The sequence below is a fragment of the Nipponia nippon genome, unplaced genomic scaffold (assembly GCF_047370975.1).
Source record: "Nipponia nippon isolate SJK-2023a ecotype South Korea unplaced genomic scaffold, ASM4737097v1 scaffold_9, whole genome shotgun sequence".
NCBI classification, from domain to species: Eukaryota; Metazoa; Chordata; class Aves; order Pelecaniformes; family Threskiornithidae; genus Nipponia; species Nipponia nippon.
Window position 1 is genome coordinate 22,603,946 of NW_028262413.1, and position 15,814 is coordinate 22,619,759.

The 15,814-nt window shown below is 36.2% G+C and overlaps 1 protein-coding gene across 5 annotated transcripts in view; it reads left to right on the forward strand.

The window, feature by feature from the left end:
* The window catches only part of PPARG (peroxisome proliferator activated receptor gamma), a 60,391-nt gene extending 48,805 nt beyond the window's left edge, over positions 1–11,586 (forward strand). For all 5 annotated transcript variants that reach the window (XM_087744833.1, XM_087744829.1, XM_087744830.1 and 2 more), the window contains 2 exons: positions 468–918; positions 8,301–11,586. In XM_087744833.1, the coding sequence (XP_087600959.1) occupies positions 468–918; positions 8,301–8,548 (699 nt within the window). In that variant the 3' untranslated portion in view covers positions 8,549–11,586. The remainder of the gene's footprint in view (positions 1–467; positions 919–8,300) is intronic.
* The last annotated feature ends 4,228 nt before the right edge of the window (positions 11,587–15,814 follow it).

Genomic DNA, 15,814 nt, shown 5'->3' on the forward strand with positions numbered 1-15,814 from the left:
CCTGTAAAATTCAGGCAAAAGGAGTAATATTTTAATCTTGTATTAGTAAGCATTCCAAACTTTGAATTCTGGTATTACAGAACTTCTGTAAAACAAAAACGAAACAAAACAAAAAAAAATGGCAAAAATCATGGATATTTTAAAATAGTGTTCCTTACCACCCTCCCCTAATTTTAAAAAAAAGTATCAGCCAAAGTCCTATTTTTAGAATGTAGATACACGGAACATGTGAGAAGTCCTTAGGAACTATTTGTCCTTTCTGTAAATCATTTTAACATTATGAGGATATTTATTTTAATAGGTTTTTGAAGATTTAACCCTTTTGGGTTAAATCTTATACCCTTGATATATTCCTCATAGATTTCTAAGTGTTTTCTAATGAGTTATATGCTACTTCAGTTTCTCAGAGGTCAAATGTTCATAGAAAGGACATTTGAAAGTAAATTGTCTTTTCCTTTTATTTTTAGCCATTTGTTATTTATGACATGAACTCTTTAATGATGGGAGAAGATCAGATCAAGTGCAAGCATGTATCACCGCTGCAGGAGGAGAACAAAGAGGTAGCAATTCGCATTTTCCAGCGATGCCAGTTTCGCTCTGTGGAGGCAGTGCAGGAGATTACAGAATTTGCCAAGAACATTCCAGGTTTTGTGAATCTTGACCTGAATGATCAAGTAACTCTCCTGAAATATGGGGTCCATGAGATCATATATACTCTCCTGGCTTCTCTGATGAATAAAGATGGAGTTCTTATATCTGATGGACAAGGATTCATGACACGGGAGTTTCTGAAAAGCCTGAGAAAACCTTTTTGTGACTTTATGGAGCCCAAGTTTGAGTTTGCTGTGAAGTTCAATGCACTGGAATTAGATGACAGTGACCTGGCAATATTTATAGCTGTCATTATACTAAGTGGAGGTAAGTGCTGTCTTATTTAATCTGATATTTTATATAATAGAATTGACACTTTTAATTCCTGTCCAAACAGGAAAGTGCTCAGCACTGTGGGATGAAAGTGAGTTTGTTTACACACAGTTTTATGTTAGTTTTCAGCTTTCTTGATATTGTTTGCCTTTTTTTCAGTTTCAGACAGAAACTGAAAATGTAAATGACCTGAAATTAATGATGGAGCTGGAAATGCCTGCTGAATCAGCAGTTCTTTTAGTTAGAAAACAAAATCAGGACTATCTTTCTGAAAACAGGAAGGGTGGAATTTCACTGGCAAGAGCTGCTGAAAGTTAAAATTCTGCACAAGGATTTTTTTAAACCTGCAATTAGATTGTGTGGCTTGCTAATTGTACACAAATAACTTTGACTCCATTACAATTTCAAAATATATGTGGCATTTGGCTTACAGGATTTTATGGTGGGTTTTTTTATTGTTGTTGGTTTTTCATTCATTCAACATTTTCTTTGCCCTTAAAAGGGGGAGGGGGAAGAACGCATTTCTCAGGAAAACGATGGTCTCCTAATGCCTGAGAAAAACAGGCATTGTGTGTCTGCTCTGTTTAGATTTCCTCAGCTGCTCTGTTTCTATGAATGATTATGCATTATGCTTTGAGCAAAGCATGAATCTGAAAGCCCAGGTATCAGACTACACACATTCTAACACTTCATTAAAAAAGACACTGAATTTTCAGCTTTTTTGCAGACAGTAAGTTCTGTCTGATTCTGAGGTGATGTAGCTATTATATTTTGTGAATTAGCGACTGCTACCCAGATTTGGTTCACTTAGAAACCTTTCCACCGATAATCTGAGATATCAAATGCACATTTCATGTCAGATTGAAGGTGTTTTACTTTGGCCAAAGCGATCAAGTTAGTGATGTCGCACAAAGAAAATTTTACCCAGCTGATTTGTGTGTATTTTGGCTTAGAACGGTACTGCAAATATCAATGGGAGGAATGTGCTGAATGTTCTGAATTCAGATCCTCCACAGAGCAATGCAGAGTATTTTGTTATTAAATTATGTTTAAGCAATCAAACACAACAACCACACGCTAGTGTTTTAGAAACAAATATTCTGTTGAGAGTGCATCGTTACCTAGAGCTTCATTTAAAATCACGTACAATTACTTCTGGCATTGTGTTCCATTCAGTAAAAATGTGGTATCACAATATGGTTTATTAGACTAACTAAATCCACTTCAAACAAGTACAGTTGCAGAATACATTTTCTTGTGTAAATCTTTGAACACAATGATGATCCCTGAGGACTCTGAATTAATTCAGGAAGGGAAAATACTTTACTGGTATATTTTTAGTTGGCTTTGATGGGGAGGCGAAATTATACAAGCCTATTAGGGCACTACACAAAACATGCCAGTATTTTGCATTTTCTAAAATAATGAAATTTGACAGATGAGAAACAGGCCTCTCAAAATCCACTGCTAATTCAAAAAAGGGAACTTGCAATCTGCAAAGTTAGGTCTGCTATGCTTCAGTGATGTTTGGTTTACATTAGAGGAAATAGGTATGATGTAACTAATGTTACATTTTAGATCTCAGGAGGACAATGATCCACAACAAAAAAATTCACTATGCTGAACCAGATTTATCAACAAGTTTTTTTTTTAAGAATAATTTGTAAACAGAGATCCACAAAGAACTACCTGAATTTTAATAGTTAGTTCTTAAATAACTCTGAAGCAAATCCATATAAATATATAAATCCCTATAAATATAAATCAGTCCTTTCTAGGAAAATCCTTTAATTTCTTTATAACAAAGATTTCTCACTATCTTTATTCAGAAATTCTTTTTTTTAAAAAAAAAAAGCATTATAGTTATTTGTAAAAACCGAGTTTATGTTTTGAAAACAATTAAGCTTTGCTGCCAATTAGAGAGTGGATTTTATCATGGAATTTACAGTCAGATATGGTATATATTGAACTGTATGCATTCTGTGGGACTATAATATCTTATGTGGTATGGAACTGAAATCCCATTTCTCAGATGTCTCAGACGCTCTTGTTTGTGTAGAGCTATGTTCTTACAGAACTTAATTTCTGTAAGAACTATGTGAATATCAAGCCCGGATGATTTCATTGAAAATAGGATTTCAAAACCAGCTCATATTACCTCAAGGACTTTATTAGCTGCAGGAATACTGTAATGTTTAAGTCACTTCAAGAAATCCTGTGTACAAATATCTTAAAAGAAAACCAGTTTGTGAAACAAAAAAAGATCCCAGCCAAACACTCTTAAGTGAATCTGTCATTGCCTAGCGAAATTATGTTAGCTCTGCTGGCTCCACGGGTGCTATCTCTTAGGCAGCTCTAAAAAGAAGAAGAGAGAAGGGAAAGAGAAAGATAATTCCAGCTGGAACATTACATGTAGAAAGCTTTTCATTGTGAAGTGTTTGGAATTTACCACAAATCCTATAAAACAGTTCAGCCTTTTGATATTGAAACAATTGCTTTTGCGTTATATGTAAAAAGGCAAAATGCCTATATAACAGTAATAAGAAGCTGACAAATTAACTATAACAGCAACAAAATGAAAGTACTCCCACTTTCACAGTCAATCATTTTATTGTTTCTAAGCTGCTCAGTGCAGCCTCACTCTGTCTCAATGATTCCAAATGTTACTCTGAACTCATTATTACAAAGCTGAAGAGTTGTTCTCACTGTTGGTATATTGCATTTTAAAATAATACTGTAAACGGCAAATGAATTCTAGTATTCTGAATTTAATGCTGACGAGACAAAGAGACTGTGTGTGTGAGCAGCAGGATATTACCGTGTTTTTACAGAAGAAATGCTTTATGCCATTAACAGCAATGCCAAACTGTCATTACAACATTCTTTTACTTACGGTAACTTTGAAAAATGTGCTTCGGTAAAATGAGATTTGGAAAACTTTTTTCAAGGAGATGTTCCTCCTCCCTGTTGTATTCCTCTGTGCTGCGGAGGCATATGCTCAGCCAGTAGTGAGTGCCATGGTATACATGTTAAAGAACTTGAAACATCTTTAAAAATATTATATATACCTGAGCTGAAAATGAAGTCTATCATAAGAAGAAGGTTTAAGGAGAACAAGTTGGATGTCTGTGTTTGGGCAGGAAAGATAATAGCCCAAGCCTTACTGGGATAATCCACATTTGTAAACAGAGCAAACTCACTCAAGCAGGTTGCTGTCAAATAAAGAAAAAGCTCAAAAGGTAATTTTGTAGCATGTTTACATATCATGGATGAACTTGAACTTTTGTATAATATCTCCTGCAGTGTTTAGGATATAGAAGTGTTTGGGAATTGTAGTAGGGTATACCTGTAAAGACCCAGACACTGTTAGTCAACTTGCAGTCAAACTAATATTCCAATTCAGAAATGTTGCTACATTTACTTTTTCTGTTTTCTGAGTGTGTTCTTTACAGTAAATTTTGAGCCATGAATCACTGCTGCTTGTTTAAACACTATATTCAATAATTTTGCTACACTCTGAGATCAGCAAAATTTGAAGTTTTATCACTGGGTAGTACCAAGAAATAGTTCATATTTGATTGGTACAGAAATCCTGCTCTAGCAAACCTGCTAGAACAAAGAAATGTTTCCTAATCAGACCATGAATAGCAGATAATCACTGTGGTCTTTGAACCAAAATCCTGGTGACTACAACACATGTGACAGTCTCAGAAGAAAAACCTCAAACTGCTGAGTCATATCTGCCTCAGCAAAAGAAGTAGCACACTTGTTCAGTCAGCCGTATCTTTGTCTGTTTTATCACATTAAGATTTTAGAACCTATATTTAAATGCAAAATGCACTTAATCAATGATATTAAAATACAAAGGTATGAGTAAAGGCATGTGGATGGCAATTTCATATGTGAGAAACAGAAAAAAAAATTATTGGTAGGAACATGAAGGAAGTATCCAAATCTGTAAGTAAATAAACAAAGAAAGTATTTTTCCCGGAGATAGTACAGAACATCAATTTACACAAAGTCATGCTGTTGACACTCAAAACTCAGGGGCTATTAGCCTTTCCCAGTCACTGTGAACATTTTCTCACTTAGAACAGCTTCCTGCAGAATTTTCAAACCAAATGAAACAGCTGTATGTTGATGAATGAAAACTTAAACAAAAACTGAATAAAGAAAAGTAATAACAAAAAGAGAAATGTGGTACTCTCTTGGCATAGTCTGAATGGATAAAAGGCAGGTCACAAATAGCACATAACAAAAAACCCTAAATTTCGATAAACAATCTTCTGTATCAGAGAGGTTTAAAAGTGATGTCCAATTCACTTTTAGTTCTCTCTCACCTTAATCATTTCAACTCTCTTTCCTTTGGCCTTCTGTAACCTGATTTCATGGTATCGTTAAGAATGTCCTGCTACAACTCATTTGTTTTTGTCTTTCACTTCCCTCATCAGTTCCCTTTGCAGTTTTCTCTGTGAGGTTTCAAACAGGCCTCCACCACAGTATCACATCTAGTATACTCCCATTTCTGTTTCTTCCTATTCTCTATCCAAATTTTTCTCAAGGCCTACTGTTAATCATTTCCTTTGTATTTTTTTCTACAAGCCACATCTATCTGGAGATCCTTACTGCACAAAATTTAACTTTTGCTACAGTAACCCAATGAATCTGGAGCATATATATTTAAGAGCATCTTAACAACTTGAAATATATCATAATACCTGTATGTTAAAGATTTTGCCTCTTATTTCCTTTTTTTCTGATTTAGATGTGTTTCTTGGAACAGAAACAGCATTTTCCTCTGTAAGAAATTTTTACTGAGAAAGTATAGCAAACTGTCAACACCCAAAAAATAATGTCCATATCCTGAAGTTCTCATTCATGAAAAATCTCTCTTGCCTTCAATGGGAATTTTCCTTCCTCTTGAATTGGCTTATTTAAAAATAACCTCTGATGATCTCCTACGCTTTTGTCATAGTCATCTTTTCTGACTCTAGTTCCACTCGGTCATTATAAAACCATTAGACTGGGTTTTTCAAAGGAGCTTAAGGATTTGGGGCACTTATGTCTCACTGAACTTCAGCTGACCTTGGGCAGCCGAATCTGGGGGGCTCCTTGGTAAGTTCCAGTCTCAGTACTGATCTCCTGGGTTTGCCTCCTGGACTCTAAAGTTGCACTGGGGAGCACAATGTTTGACTTGGGTTTCACTTCTGAAAAACTCACACCCTAAAAATTCCCACCAGAAAAGAAGCAGGGGGCAAATGGAGATTAATCTCAGAGGAAATCAAGGCCACAGTCTTTGTGCTTTTTGATTTTTTTATATCACTATACACTGAGTCATACCCAGCTAGTTCAGAGTTCATCTGCAACACAGAAGTAAAATTTAAAGTTATCGCAGCCCAAAGCAAAAATTATTAACAGCTTTGAAGTACTGAAAGTTGGGAAGTTTCTGAAGGGTATAAAGAAGGCAACTAGATTTTGCAGCACATGCAATGCATTTAGGTAATCTAAAAATAAATATCTAAAATTTTTCAAAAATTCTCTAAGTATCTTTAAAAAATTACTTGATAATATTGCCAAAGGAAATTAATTAAAAGAAGCCGTTTGTTTGGAGACAATTTTCTGCTTGCAGATATTTACTTACAGATTTCTGGACCATATTTTATGGTATTATCAGTTGAACGGTATAAATAAGTGATCTCTGCAAGACAAGCACAGTTTATTAGCATGAAATACCAAACAGAAAGAGTGGCCAAATGGGTCCCTGAGTCCAGTCACCTGCAGCTGAAAGCAGTCATTTCATAAAACCACCATCAAACAAATACCAAGCTCTGTACTACAACTTGCTGTTAGTCCTGTTTCTGAAAAACTACCCCCAAACTTCACATCTTTGAGAGTTAACTATTCTTTCCTAACCAGTGACCTACATGTATTCATGGCTTGTGTATACTCATTTGTTTTCATGCCAACTTTGCCTTTTAGTTTACACTGCAATTTTTTTTTCTGTAAAGTAAAGCCCCAATGTATTTATAGAGAGCTTTGTTTTCTCTCAGTCTTTTTTCTACTATACAACACAAGCCAAGCTGAATTAGTAGAACTGGATGCACAGAAAGGTTAATAAGATCATAGGAAATAACAGCCTATTTTGAAAATTTGTAATGTAGATCAACCTCTTGTCCTTTCTGAAATGGAAATATTGCCTTAGGGAACTAATATAAGGCTAGCTATAGGCACTGCTTTTTATTGATCAACCTACGAAATTCATTTCATAGCTACACAGCAAATGTTATTTAAATTATTGACTGTTTTTTCATGGAGAATGCTGATAATCAGGAGGCGTTACCCAGTATAAAGTAGTTTAGCAGTAACAAATTGCTGGTGGTCATTATCATCCGTGAGGATTTAATGTTCAGCAACTTACTTAACTTTCATGGCTGTAGAATCAAATAATTTATTACCTCAAGTTAGAAAACAAGTGTTACAAATTATGTTATATAATAATTGCCACCACTTATGAAAGTATTTGGGGACAGACAGAAATAACAGAACAGCTATTATTATGAAAGATAATAATGGTTAAAAAAGAAAGATTACGCTTCTTGCCGAAGAATAAGATATGCCAAAGATAATCCTGGACTCTCACAGCTGTGGCAGTGCAAGTAGCTGACTTTGGTTGTAAACATCCACCCCAGAATACTCCATATGGAGGAAAACTCTCTGTTGGCATGAGCCCAGAAAAGGCATTTTCTGTACAAGCCACATCTATCAGTCCTCCGCTGCCATAAGCATCTGTGGCTAAGCTGATGAGCTGATGCTAAAAGCTATCGTGAGACTTCTTAATAGCAGCTGGAACTTGGGTGTGGAGAAGAACCGAACCTGTGATTTTTAAATCTCCCAGGTTAGTATGGCTGCAGAAGTTGAATTTATGCCTTTTTTTTATTTATTTTGATAGGGTAGCATCCACTTTAGCAGGAAACTTTTTTAATGGTAGCAACTATGTGCAAATCCATCTAAGTAGATGTTGATTTTCCAAAAGTGAATTACCTGATACAGATTGTTTATCCCCCAACTATATCTCACTCTTCCTTTCCATAAACACTCCCAGTTTACTGTGGAAAATGCGCTATAGTATTGTATAAACCTGTCTCTGTATCTGCACCACACAAATGCTTAAACTGTGTCTAAGACTAGTTCTAAAATTTCTTTGAGCAAATTCTGGTAAAATCTTACAAATAAATACATTAAGAAATTGTCAAACAGTTTGCAGGAAGTGCCATATGTAAATGCTTAATATACTAAGAAATCTTTAAGAAATTAATATATGAGATCAATGTTTCCATATTCTTCATAAACTTACAACTCCCATTTTTTTTTCCTAGATCGCCCAGGTTTGTTAAATGTGAAGCCCATTGAAGATATACAAGACAATCTGTTGCAAGCTTTGGAGCTCCAGCTAAAGCTGAATCATCCAGAATCATCACAGCTGTTTGCAAAGTTGCTTCAGAAAATGACGGACCTCAGACAGATTGTAACGGAACATGTGCAGCTGTTGCAAATAATAAAGAAAACGGAGACAGATATGAGTCTTCATCCACTCCTACAAGAAATCTATAAAGACTTATATTAATGACCATAGTAGTTCTAATCCGCTGACATAATGTATGTTCTTCAGATTGCACTATTTCTTTGAGGGAAAACTTTGCATACCTAAGAAATTACTGTGAAACAGCATTTAAAAAGAGAGAGCTTAGTATAGTAGATCTATTTTATGCATATTGTTTATAAAGACATATTTACAATTTACTTTTAATATTAAAAATATCTATATCATGAAATTTTTGGCAGTATTTTCAGAATTAATTTTTTAAACTATCTTATTTCTTAAAATTGCTTGTCCAGTATGATTAATGCTTCACTGAAGTTGGTTAAGCATGCAGTTAAATTTTCAACTTAAAAATAAAAATCTTTCTCCTTAAACATTTCTAGGAAAACGTTTTAAGTATTATGTTTGATTTTGTGCTCCCAAGGCAGCAGCAAAATAATAAAATTGAATCACAGATTAGTGTAACTTCCTATGAGAGCTTAAAAGGCAAAAGCTAGAAATGTCAGGTCTGACAATATTTGTGCCTACCGTAATATAATTTTACACTGATAGAGCTCTGTAAAGAGGTCTTAGTGTAAGTATGAATTAGGCCCATCATTTGTGGGCAAACCCAAAAACTAGATGCCATTTCAAAAATTAATTAAGGAAGGAATATGCACTGCTCATCACTCTTAGGAAGCAGAGTCTTTTTAATTACTCTGCTCATGCAAGCCCGAGGCAGGTGGAGCAGCAGCCTGGGTGGGGGCTCCGTGCAGCTGCCTCCCATGGCCTCCAATGCACATCCCACAGCAGCCAGTGCTAATGCGGCTTTCAGTCACTCTGTTGAGTCTGTAGTTGGAATAGGTTTGTACAAACCACTTGGCCTGAGACCTTCCCAAATTATTTGATGAACTATCATTGAACAACATATTCAGTAAAAAATGTCACGGAGAATTGGCATAGCATGACTCCTCCTAAACAAAAGCAAGGTTTGAATTCATTCTTTAAAACATAAACCTGTAATGGAAACTCTACTACATTAGTTTGGCTTGAGCTATCATTGTTTATCACTGGGAACAAGAACGCTTTGAGATGTTCACTGCTGTTAAGATTGTTAATTTTCATATATATCTTGCCCTATAACATCACCCAAGATTTCCACTGTGAGCAAAGCATAGGAGAGTGAATAAATTTAACAGAAGGTAAACTTACTTACACTAGCTTCTTTTGGTATTCTCAGTACTGATGTGAGATTCCCTTAGATTCACATTTAGCCTGCCCACATTTACTGTTTGTGAATGTGACCCCTGACAAAGTCAGGCAGGTGGGATCCACACTGGTGGACCCGAAGAGGGAATGTTGGAAAAAAAAGCCACTAATGGTAACATATATATTGAAGTAAGGAGCAGTCCTCAATTGAGTATCCTTAGTTTCCTCACCATGTCCACATTTTATTTATGTAGCAAGAAGTGTGCCTTAAATTTAGTGAGACAAGTTCAGTGGTGATATATAAGTGGACCAAGAGGTAATGTAAGTGTATATGTGAGTAGACTGGATTTTCAGGGAGTATAAATTGGCCTTACTCCCAATGTAGACCTTGAAAATCTAAGTTGGTGCAAATTATGCAATAAAGAGGCTGACAGAGGCAAATATTAAAATAAATCCTTAAGCTCATGCCTTCTACACCGGACAATGTTTCCTGCTACTTATTTCAGATAACCTTTGGGCCTACGGTCAGTAGTAGGGCATTGTGCCCACCAGGAAGTTTGGAGAATTGTGTCATTCAGCCTCGAGGTTTAAAACCCACAGATGAAATTGCACTGTTATGAAGTCAGTATGAGGCTAAAGTGAACAGCTTTGATCTTCACTAAGTTTGCAGTGAGATCATTTCAGGTACCTTAGAAATGATTGCCCTAAAGCAAATGGAATATTGCATGCTAATGCTCAAGATTGCATGTTTTCTGCACATTTCAAGACAGGCACATTGTACTAGCTGAGCATCGGATTCTGACAAGAATTACATGCGCGCTAATTTGTGGGTGTTAGAATTCAAAAGAAAATATTCTCTCTCGTCTTGTTTTAAGTTGTTTTCCACTGGACACTAGCCATTTGAAATTTTGCCATCTACCACTTAGTGGGAGAACCTCTATTTAATTGCAGAGTTCATCCCCTCCTGTAGGAGGACATATCAAATATTAACTGGCACTGAGACGGACCACAGCTCCAACACTGAATTCCTATGATAGTAACACACAGCAAAAACTATTAATCTGAGCCTGCATTTCTTCTAGAATCCAATTTTACATTGACTTCACTAGAAATGAGAGTTCAAAATTAGTTTTAAATAAAGAAGAATTCTAGGTGATGTTCTTATGGAAGTGATATTAAAAATTATTTGAAAAGGACAGTGGCAGAGATGCACTGACAATGAAATTAAGTTCATTACTTTGTTACAGGAAAAACTTCTGTGTAACCAAGAAGCATGTTAACTCAAAGAGCTTAATTCTACTTTATTGCAAGTGGCAATATTTTTGAAAGTAGCAGTTTAGCAGTGATGGTGTTTAAGCCATTCAGTCCAATGTAGACGTATATAATCCATATATTTTGAGAATGGTGGCATAATGGTAGTCATAATGGTCTAAGGATAAAAGAGAAGACAGTTTTGCAGGAACAGGTGTTACCCTTTATTAGGATGAAGGGACTGAATGCCCAAAAGCCTACACTTTTCTTTCAACTGTATAAGCTGCTCTAATAAAATATACTGCTCTCCCTACATCCTGTCTTCTCTTACATTTTGATAGTTATTCATCATGTTTTCCCCAAGCCATGGAAAATGTTAATTTTCATGTGAATTACTAATCACAGAAATGTCCTGATTCTAAACGGTTACATCATGGTTAGGAAGTTTTGCCTAAAATACTTTTCTACAAGAATAGGTCTTAAGGGAAAAATGTTCATTTAATGGACAATTGCGATGTACTAATTTAGAACAAATGACTGTTATGAGGATACAAAAACATTTTCTCAAAAAATAGCATTTTCTCTTGTGAATTATATTCAGAATTTTGATCTAATTGTAAATACTTTCTGTTTCTATGGGACTTTATTTATTAAAAACAAAAAAACTTGATAATGGGAGTTTATAAGTAGGTTGTAATATTTTCAGACTCTCTAGAGTTTTCGTTAGAATGGGCTATGCCATAAATGAACAATCTGGTTTTTGATCTTCAGTGCTACTAAAAACATTTAACAACTTAAAAATCGAAACAGTCAGCTGGTATATGCCTTCCTTTGAAGAACTTTTTGCTTGTGTTTTACTGTCCTTCCTTGGTCATCTGTTCACAACATTGTAACACCTTCAGAGATGATGTGCTGAGTGGGATACTGGTACATTCCCACAGGTTTTAAAACTTCTGAGCTGTTATTCTGTCGTGTATTTTAGACTGACCTGCCTTTTCAGTAGAAAAACACTGGAGGTAAATCATGTCTAGAGACAGTCATTTGGTATACCTGCACATATCCAGCACATATCTGCCCAATGTCCTTCACCATGTGAAGCATCAACTAGTCATCAAAACATTTCTTGTAGAAACTCAAAGGTCTCTATTTAACAGGCAAAATGACCTTCTTCAGACAAACTTCACTGGTGACCATTTCTATGGTAAGTATTGCTGTGAGTGGCCTAACATGAAAATTTAAATGAGAGAAAAACATTTCCAGCAACACCATTATTATAGCAAAGGCAGCTGAGACCATTTTAATCACAGTTTCCATAACAGCAATGAAAAACTGTTCATCCTGCTAATGCAGGGTCATGCAGGTTTCACTGCATGCAAAGAAGCAATTGAGTTGTGTGTTCTTAACATAAACTTTTCCTAACATAGACAACCCTTCGGTAGTCTAAAATACTGAAGCCTAGAAAATGGACTTGCTGATAATTGTTGTCCTGACTTGTGTTACAAAGCTTTAGAAGTGCCACAGGCCTGCCCTGCCCTACCCTGCCCTGCCCTACCCTGCCCTTTTACTTTAGCGTGCACACTCTGCGTTTCAATTCACCACTGGTACAGTTAAGCCCTGAGGGATCAGGATTTAATATTTGATTTGCAATTGTAAACTCTGTCTTGAAGTTGAGTTCATTTTAATGGGGCTTTTTCCTTTTAAATAAGAGGTGATATCTCTCCCTTAAACAAATGTAACATCAACTTTGTAAACAATACAAAGCTGCAGCTAGAGGTTTGTAGAAGGAGGGAAACAAAAATAAGGGGAAAAAAAACCCCAACAAACTAGCCTCCTGGATCAGCAGCTCAATCATACACTTGTCAAATGCTTCAGGTTTTCATTCAAGCGTTGAAAAAAAATTATGTGCCTCATCTTAAATCCCATTCCAACTTGCCTTGCCTACAGCGGTTAAAAATCAGCTGCATAGGTGTGTCTCCAACTGCATGAATACAGCAATGTACTTTCACACTTTTCAGAACTAACTAGCCCTGAAAATGTTGATAATTGTAGGAAAAACAATTTCTGCATTTCTGATTTTTCATTTTGATATGCAGGGTAGAGATATGAAATTAAAGTGAAGAAGCAGCACATCTTAAATATTGCTCACTGGCTTTAAGAAAACAATCAGTAGCCAATGACTGGCCCAACAACAAAAGGAAGTAAGGAAAATATTCCAGAACTTCAGATGCAATATAATATTATTATATGTGTGTGTGTGCACATAAGCAAGGACATGCATAACATTCATTTATAGTAAGCTCCTAACCAGAAACTATTACTAGTAACCTGTGGGTGGAAGAATCCGGATAGTAAAAAATAACTGCTACTTGTTACCTTTTTGCTCATACATTCTGCAAGTTGCCTCAAAATATATACCACTCATTTTCCAGTTTAAAAAGAATATTTAGAAATAAGTATTTTTGCTTCTGATCAACCTGTATTGTCATCTGGCCCTCTATTTCATCGGTCCTCTTTTGCCACACCCCTGCTTTGAAGACATAAATTCAGCTGGATTTCTCCTTAGGTTGTGAGCTGTTGTTTGATCTACATTTCCTCAAGTTTCAGTGTTGAGCTGGAGAAGGGTATGAGCAACTGCAACTCAGGATATGGAGACAGCATCGTTTCACTATGTCTGCTCATTCATCAGACCTGGCAAATACATACTCTGTTTCAAGGGCTGTACAGAGTATCCCTGTTTATGGTACCCTAGTCTCTGGACCTTCACATTCTGTATGAAAGCTGCACACTTGCAAAGATATCAACTCTTCTTCCCAATATGCACAGTATGTAATCTTGGACACATATCCTAATCATACTTATTTGTATGCAAGGCACCTAAAGTTCCTAAACAAGATTAGAGTCCTGCTATACTTGGCCTTACAGACAGCAGCACTGTTCCACGTACCTTACACACCAAGATGAGGTAGACAAAGGGAGGGAGCAGTAAGTGAATTTTACGCTGTCCTATTCAGGATCCACAGACAAGAAACAACACTCAGCTTAGTACCCAGCCCAATTTCTTAGGCTGCCTCTTATAAATTTTTCCATTTATATTTTGCAACAGCCAACTGCGTTATGAGATTTTGTGTTTGCAGGAAGTTTTAGTGTAACAAAGCCAGTAAACAGTGTCTATATATTGATATGCTCCCAGAATATGAATGGTTAGTTCAATTCACAGTCTCTTTCATGACACAAGTCTTTATTGTTGTATCAAATCCTGCGCTAAATTATTGCAAGAGCATAGTCTCTACACTAGCTTATCTAGATCACATAGCGGGAATTTGCTGGGCAAGCCTTACTCTGGGCAAGCCTTATTCAAGGCAGTAACTCTTAGATCTTCAGGGTTAAATTCTTTGGGACTTCTTTTAAATGTGAAATTCATTTACTTCAATAGATTTTTGCAAATGGCTAAAATCAGTTCTCAACTCTCAAATGGGACAAGTTTCTAATTATGATTTTGCTAACTGAATATAACTTTCAGCTCTGGAAAAGGGCATGCATGGTAAAGCAGAAAAAGAGCTTTAGCTGCAAATGGAAATAGCCCTTCTATTGAGACACATATTGTTTAAGGACTTTCTTTTTAATTATTAAGCTTCCTTATTGTGCTGGAAATGGGCAGCATTTTCATAACAGCTTTGGCCAAGAGGAATATCCATTGCTCATTATATTATATGCTGTTACCCAACAAGGTTTTTTTAGTTCAGTGGAAACAACAAGGGAAAACTGTACTCTCTAGAGGCAGGGGAGGGAAGGAGAAATACGCAGCACCATTGGTTCTCACACTGGGAAGAGCTGGCAGTGCAGGAGAAGATCTTGTCCTGCTTGCTGCAATGATGATTAAAGCATTCTGTTGTGTCAGCATATCCTCAGTTTGTTAGTGCTAACTCTCAGCTGGCCATATCCTGCCAGATTTGCAAGCAAAGCCTGCCAAGCCATCTCAACAAAAATGTAGCTTTAAATATTATAAATGATGCTGCATTTTGCTGTGGAAATGTTTCCTGAAAAGGCTGTTCCAAAACATCCTTTATTGTTGGGGGAGGGGAGCAAAAGGGGCCTGGGAGAGGGAGGAGGGAGGAAAAAGAGCTACTTTTAATAGACTTTTTTTTTTTCTTTTGAGGCCAGAGATTCATTTCACATCATTCTGTAAGACCAAATGGATATTTTTTTCCCAGTGACTATAAAACATTACAGTAATAATTTTGTATGTAAGTTTTGGCAACTAAGCTTGGGGTGGGAGGAAGGACAGAGGGCATCTTATTTTATAAAGGATTGCAGTGAGGGATTTTGCAATTGATCAGTTAGTAAAATCTTCTTGGTGGACATCTGCTTGCTGGCAAAGGAGATCTCTCTTCTTCCTGTTATATTAAATAAAAAATCACAGCATAGCAAAGGAGGTGGCTCTCATAGCAAGGGCAAGGTTTGGGTTCTAGACCAAAAAAAAGGATTTGAGTCTCTATTTGATAACAGGGTAGTACCGCCAACCATTCAATGAAATCTCTCCAAATCATCTGTTCTTGTGAAACTTTAGTTGCTAGGTTTCCTTCTTTTTATGTTTATCACCCAGAACCGAAACCATGGTGGCTATTCTACATGTAGAGTTCCAAACATTTGTGCAGACACACACAGAAATTCAAAGCTGTTCAAATTCAAAATTCCAATTGTGGCCCATTTGTATGGGGAGGTCCTTTTAGAAAGAACATTGTCTCACAAAATTCCTTCACAGTTCAGCCTCAAAAGAGAATAAATCAAAAAGAAAGGAATGATTAGAGTCATGCAATCAGAAGTGGATTCTGATGTGCCCAATCCAATAGT